The 7,317-nt window shown below is 45.0% G+C and overlaps 1 protein-coding gene across 1 annotated transcript; it reads right to left on the reverse strand.

The window, feature by feature from the left end:
- Nucleotides 1-468: 468 nt before the first annotated feature.
- LOC121147235 (POU domain, class 5, transcription factor 1-like) lies at nucleotides 469-1,804 on the reverse strand. Its single transcript, XM_040967050.1, has one exon. The coding sequence runs from the start codon at nucleotides 1,802-1,804 to the stop codon at nucleotides 722-724; it is 1,083 nt and encodes a 360-aa protein (XP_040822984.1). The 3' UTR covers nucleotides 469-721.
- Between the last annotated feature and the right edge of the window lie 5,513 nt (nucleotides 1,805-7,317).

Here is a 7,317-nt window from a genome sequence, read left to right on the forward strand (position 1 = left end):
AAAGGAAATTCCTGGTCCCCCTGGTATCTGGCTTTGGGGCAAAAGACCAGACAGGTGTCAGACATTGGACTTTCCTGGCCTTGGGAATGTGAGTCCAGTCCCTTTTTTCAATGATAAGAAGACCAGCCTGAGGCCATCCCACACAATGGCAGGAGATAATGGTGGGGAGTTGATATGCTAATGTCACTCTTGTACCTTGGAGAAGTGCTCTGATGAATCCAAGACATGGTGGGGAAAATACCCTTTTATATCCAAGAAAAAAAAATGATGACTTGAGGACCCAGAATACCCTAACTGCCTACTACCCAGTCTAACTCCTCTCTCAATGGGAAAAGATAATATGTCTCCTAATGTAATTCAAGATAAAATATACACTATCATCCATTATATTCTAGCCAAAAATGTTAGTTTGAATATATGTAAGTCTTTATAAGCAGGTAACACTGTTTTTTTTTTTTTTTTTTTTTAGTGTCTCAGGCTTCTTTATTTAAAATCAAAGTGATGTGGGGATTAAAATCAAGAGCATCATTGAATTTCACCTTCCCTCAAACCAGTTTCCCCCTGAAAACTCCTTACCCCACCCTCCACGTTTCCAATTCCTGCCTTAGTGAATGAAGAACTTTGGATCCCCAAAGCCCCAGCTGCAGACTCCAGGTGCTTTTTCCCTAGCATCTCCTCTGACCTCTGCCCACCCCATTCCTGGGAGAGAAGGGCAGGCAGCTTAGTTTGAATGCATGGGAGAGCCCAGTGCAGCAACTGACACTGCAGGGAAGGCTTCCCCATCAGGAAAAGGAACCGAGGGGTACAGTGTGGTGAAGTGAGGGCTGCCATAGCCTGGGGTACCAAAGTGGGGCCCCGGAGCCAGAGGAAAAGAGATAGGTGCCCCTGGGAAGGCAGATCCAGCGGCGTCATACTCCTCTCGTTGGGAACAGTCACTGCTTGATCGCTTGCCCTTCTGGCGTCGGTTACAGAACCACACTCGGACCACATCCTTCTCAAGCCCCAGCTGCTGGGCGATGTGGCTGATCTGCTGCAGCGAGGGTTTCGGGCACTGCAGGAACATGGTCTCCAAGTTGCCTCTCACTCGGTTCTCGATACTAGTTCGCTTTCTCTTCCGAGCCTGTACCAGGGTCTCAGCTTTGCAAATCTCCTGAAGGTTCTCGTTGTTGTCAGCTTCCTCCACCCACTTCTGCAGCAGGGGCCGCAGCTTACACATGTTCTTGAAGCTGAGCTGCAGAGCCTCAAATCGGCAGATGGTCGTTTGGCTGAACACCTTTCCAAAGAGAACTCCAAGGGTGAGCCCTACGTCGGCCTGGGTATATCCCAAAGTGATCCTTTTCTGCTTCAGAAGCTTGGCAAACTGTTCCAGTTCTTTCTGGAGAGCTTTGATGTCCTGGGACTCCTCAGGGGCTTGCTCCATTTTCTCCTTCTCGATCTTCACGGCGGCACCAGGTGGGGCAGCGCCGGGCTCCGGGGAGGTCCCCTCGGAGATGCTCCCCACGCCGGCCCCTGCCTCGCCCTCCGGCTGAGAGCTCTCCAGGCCGCCTTGAGGCACGAGGCCCACGGCGAGCTGCGGTGCGCAGTGCGCCATGGCTCCGCAGAAGTCGTACGGCGGGGGGCACCCGGAAAACCCCCACAGCTCCGACCCTGGCCCAACTCCGGGCCCGATGGCGGGCCCACCGGGAGGGCCTTGGAAGCTCAGCCAGGCTCGAGGGTCCACCCAGCCTGGCTCCGGCCCTCCCGGCCCGTCGCCGCCATCCCCCGGAGGGGGCGAGGAGAAGTCCGAAGACAGGTGTCCCGCCATGGGGAAGCTGGGCGCCCCGAGCCGGGGGCCAGGTGAAATGAGGGCTATAAGCAGGTAACACTGTTGCAAAGAGGTTGCCATCCTGGCTGCTCCACTTCTGATCCAGCCCCCTGCTAACATGCCTGGGACAGCAGCAACTGATTGCCCCAACACTTGGGCCCCTGCTACTCACCCAGATGGATTTCTGGGCTCTTGGTTTTAACTTGGCTCAGTTCTGAACTTTGCAGCCATTTGGGGTGTGGACAGGCAAATAGAAAATTTATCTTTGTCTCTCTCCTGCCCCTCTGCCTTTCAAACAGACAGAACAAATGTAAAAAAAAAAATAAGTCTTTATATTGAACTTACAATTTACAGGAAGAATAGGGATAAAAGAAGAAACTAATTGACTTCATGAGGAAAGCAGTGAACAAATACTGAAAGGGTGGTTTATATTGGACAGTGTGTCTCCTTTTACAAGTCAATATGGAAAAAGGTAGACGGGGGAGAATTCATGATTTAGAGAGTATTAAACACTAATTATTTACAATCTCAAAATGCATTGTGGCCACTAAGTGTAATTCAGAAGACACAGTGGCTGTAGAGTTGTAGAAACAGTGTATATGAGCATCGACATCAGTGCTGCCTCACAGAGGGATCACAAGGGGATCACACAACACCCGCCATCTTTACACTCATGCTTCTCAATTCTTGTCTCCTGCCCTGAATGAGTCCTATGTTGGCGAGGCATGAGGTATGTTTTGGTTTATGTGTGCCAAGCAGTAAGAGGAGGTGGTGCCTCATCATGCAGAACTTTGGTCAAGAGAAAGCAATGACTGATGGTATATTCTTTGTTCTGCCACATACCATCCTAGAATATATCTGTTCATCTAGCCTCCCAAAAGATGGCTCTGCAGCAGTAAACAGCCACCTGCTGAAAGGGACAGCTTGCCAACACACCCTTAAATTCACTCTCCCAGCTTCTTTACCCCCATGGCTCTTTTCCTTCAGAATTATTGTGCTGCTATTGAACTATCTTATAAAGAAGTAACATTTTGAGCTTTGACATGAGCTTTGTCTCATTGTCTGCTTGTTAGCTAAGGCAAGGAGACATAGGGATGTAACAAGTAAATGCAAAGTGTGATCCTGTAAAATCATTTAAGAGGATAAATGAAAAACCTAGACAGAGACTGGGGTTTAGGTTATTTTGGAATGCAGGATCTTGAAGATGAATACTGATGTGCATAAAAGTAGAAACAGAGGCTAGTGCATTGGCTCAATTGATGCATCCTTGCTCTGTAAGTGCAGACATTCCTTATTGATGCCAGTTCATGTCCTGGCTGCTCCACTTCCCATCCAGCTTCCTGCTCGTGGCCTGCAAAAGCAGTAGAAGATGATCTACACTCAAGTGAGAGAGCTGGAAAAGCTCCTGGCTCAGCTTCAGATTGGCTCAGCTCTGGCCATTGTAGCCATTTGGTGAATAAAGCAGTGGATGGAAGATCTTTCTATCTCTCCTTCTCTCTGTGGCTCTGCGTTTCCAATGAAAATAAATAAATCTTTAAAAAAATAGATAGATGTGGAAATGGCCTAATAAAAAAAAAAACATAAAGAGCTAGGCTGCTATACCTGCTGGTGAGAGTTGGGACTAGGGACAAGCCCTTTCAGACTGAGCTACAGTACCTGCTGGCATGTGTAAGATCTGTGGCTGGGAGTGGCCTTGGTAGAGGAACTTTGGGCATTCCCTTGCTGGGTCATTGCTTCCACTGGTGAGTGTGGGAGCTGGGACTGGGGGTGGGCATGTTTAGGTGCAGGCCAGTTTGGGCTAGGCTGTAGCACTCCTGGGAGGTGCTAGAACTGGGTGTGAGTCATGTCAGGCTGGACCACAGTACCTGTTGGCAGGTGCAGGTCTGGAGTAGGTAATGCTCCTGGTAGAGAAACTGTGGCACTCCTCTGTTGGGCTGCAGGTGAGCATGAGAGCCAGGGTTGGGGGCAGGCCAGGCTGTTCAAGGTAGAGTACTTGTCAGCACACATGTGGGCTGGGTATGGGGGTGCATCAGGCTGAGGTAAGCTGTAGCATCCATGGGTGTGCACAAAAGCCAGATGGGATGCGGGATTGACTGAGCTAGGTTGCAGCACGTGCTAGCACATGTAAAAACTGGGAGTGGGGGCAAACTTGGTAGGGGTTATTTGGGGCCACCCTAATTAGGCTGCAGCACTCACTGGTGTGTATAAGACCAGGTCTGTAGTGGGCTAGGCTGTGCTAGATAGCAGCACCCATCAGTTTCCATGATAAGTGGGGCTGGATGTGGAAGCAGCTAGACAGCTGCAGATACCAGTGTGTGCATTGGCTGGTGCAGGTGACAGATGGAACCTGACCCTGAATTGGCTGGCACACAAGAGTCAAGTTTAACACAACCATAGGTGAGGTTTATTAGGGGACTTCACAGCAAGATAGAAGGACTCAGACCCTGGCTACAGGAAAACTCACAGGATGTGTAGTGCAATCTTGGAGTGCATGTATTGGGCCTGTGCCTTCACAGTTGCTGATCCCTGTGCAGTAGTTAGCATGCCCAAATGCAAACAGGGGACATGATCGCCAGTAATCGAGGCCAATAAAAGACACCAAGTGCCATGTTAGAAGATGGAAAACAGAACAGTTTGGACAATTCTGCCTAAGCTTTGTAACAGTTCCTGGGCCTGTGGATGCACTAAAGTGGGCTTGACCAGCCAAAAGACCATGGAAATATTTTCTTAACCCTGGTGCAGTGAAACCAATAACATCTCAGAACTATCCAAACAACCCAAGTTATACTCAAAACACTCTTCCCACATCAGGACTCCAGGCATCATCGAATGACTGGCCCACATTCCCAGTTGCTGTGGTAGTTTGACCACAAGGACTGATCTCCTGCTTGTCGTCCCATACTGGCGACACAGGAGAAAACAAATGCTGAACATGTGTCCCACCCACCTTCCTCCATACCTGACCCTGCCCACCCTAACTGGAAACCTATGTGGGCATGCACCCCTTACAACTACAAACACAACATTAAACAAACAAATCACCCAAAGAGCTTCAGGGCTCTCTCAGACTGCTCTGTTAGCATCGTCTGTGGCTAAGCCTAATAACTTGGTCTAATCCCACGCGTCTGTTGAAAGAGAAACTTTTACACACAGAGATGTGATAACTGGCCTGTAAGCTCATGTGTCCAATAGAACCTGAACCAAGAAAAATACCCATTCAGGTTCTGTTGCCTAAGACTTCACCACTCTTCTGATAGTGCAATCTGAAAATGATAAGAAAACCTTATCATCCATAAATGGCTAGAAAAGACGTCTATCTGCTGAATTCCAGTGCCTGACTGTGCCCTGCTCTTGTTTGCCAGACGGCTGGTAGCAATTGGTATTTTTAGCACACTGGTATTTCTAATTTGAAATGTGGTTTTATTTGCCTAGACCTGACTAAAAGGTACAGTTTGAGTTGCAGGAATGTTGATATTATCCATCAATACAGTATGTGTTTTGTGTGAGTGTCATCTTGACATTAACTAGCCATGCCATTTCATTTTCTTAAAAATCAGTAAGTGGTATGTCTTTCATCCAGCTAACCAGAAACTACCAGATAATTTCATATTTCATGCTTGATGTGAGCAGGGTTTTTCATTAACTTACTGGAATGTTTTATTTTTTAAATTTTTTTTATTATTTTCATTTTATGATACAGTTCCATATTCCCTTATCCCCTCTCCAAACCCCTCCCCCGCCACCTAGTTCCTCTATATCATTACTAACATATGGTTCTTCATACTCAGTCATATGTCCATCATTGCGGGCATGGACAATGGCAGAGAGTCCAGAATCCTATGGTCAAGATATAGCAAATAGTTTCACTGTAAGTCCATCTTTGTCTGGAAGCAGAAATGCATACCACACTGCATCCTCACATCTGGATGTTAGTCTCCATTTCACAGCTACTGTACATCCCCTCAAATGAAGTCATGATACAAAATCAACAATAGAAAGAAAAATCAAAATTTACAGTGCCATGAAGTTAAATGACATGTTACTAGATATGACAGTCTCCATTTCACAGCTACTATACATCCCCTTAAATGAAAAGCCACAAGACAAAATCAACATCAGGGAGAAAAAAGAAATTAACAACACCAAGAAGTTAAATAACATGCTACTAGATGACTAACATATAGCTGAAGAAATGAAAATCAATAACCTTCTTGACAAAAATGATGCTACTGTATGATCTACGAGTCGTTGAATGATTTAATCTGAAGAAAGTGTTTTGAAGAGATAAAACTAACTGAAAACAACAAAACCCATGCGATATAGTTTCTGCTGATCTTTGTTGGTGAAGTGTGTTTTCTCCAGATAATAAACAGACGGGTTTTGTTTTTTAAGCCAGTCTACTAATCTATGATGTTTGATTGAGCTTAAGCCATTTACATTCAGAGTTAATATGTATGGATGGTACTTTGGTCCTGTCATTTTAGGAATGGGTTGTTCATTGGATTAGTTCTGTTGTCTTTTTACTAGGATGTCCTTCCCGTTTGCCTTTGGTTTTGTTTGGTGCTATTCCTCTTCTCTGTCAAGAGAACCCCTTGAAGTATCATTTGTAGGGCAGGTTTGAAAGAGGCAAATTCTTCGAACTTTTCTTTACTGTGGAAGAATTTTATTTCATTTTCAAAGACAAAAGAAAGCTTAGCTGGATATATTATCCTAGGCCGACATTTTTTTCTTTTAGAATCTGGAATATGTCACTCCATTCTCTTCTTGCCTGTAGAGTTTCCTGTGAGAGATCTCCTGTGAGCTTAATTGGCATTCCTTTGTATGTCAATTAATTTTTTTCCCGTGCACATTTAAGGATCTTTTCCTTGTGTTCAATTGAAGAGAGCTTGATAATCATGTGTCATGGTGAAGATCTCTTTTGATCAAGTCTGTTGGGAGTTCTGTGCCCCTCCTGGATGTTGTGTCCCAATTTTTTCTCCAGATTAGGGAAATTTTCCTTTATTATTTCATTAAATACATTTGCAAACTCAGCTTCTCTTTCTGCACCTTCTGGGACTCCCATAATTCTTATATTTGGCCTCTTAATGGTGTCTTTAAATGCTTGAATACTTTTTTTGGCCTGATCCAGCTCTGCTTCCAGCTTTTTGTTTGCTTCCCCCAGATGACAGGAGATATCTTCCAATTTTGAGATTCTTTGTTCTGCATGCTTCATTCTATTTTGGAGACTCTCTCTGTGCTTTTAATTTGCTCTACTGTGATCTTAATTTCTGATATATCAGCCTTGATTTGCTTCATTGTTTCCTTAAATTCTTTGAACTCTTGTGTGAGCTTCTCATTTTTTATCAGAATCTTTAAAATGAGTCTTTTTTTTTGGTAGTACCATATTCTTTTTATTTTTATAATTTTTTTTTTACAATCTTTACATATTTAATTAGGGTAAAAAGGTTCAAGGGCTACAGGAAAGTGGATAAGACTAGTATTTTTTCTATATTGTTACCTTCATGTTTAAAGGG

The sequence above is a fragment of the Ochotona curzoniae genome, unplaced genomic scaffold (assembly GCF_017591425.1).
Source record: "Ochotona curzoniae isolate NIBS_2020 unplaced genomic scaffold, NIBS_Ocur_1.0 scaffold_4506, whole genome shotgun sequence".
In the NCBI taxonomy this organism is placed as follows: domain Eukaryota; kingdom Metazoa; phylum Chordata; class Mammalia; order Lagomorpha; family Ochotonidae; genus Ochotona; species Ochotona curzoniae.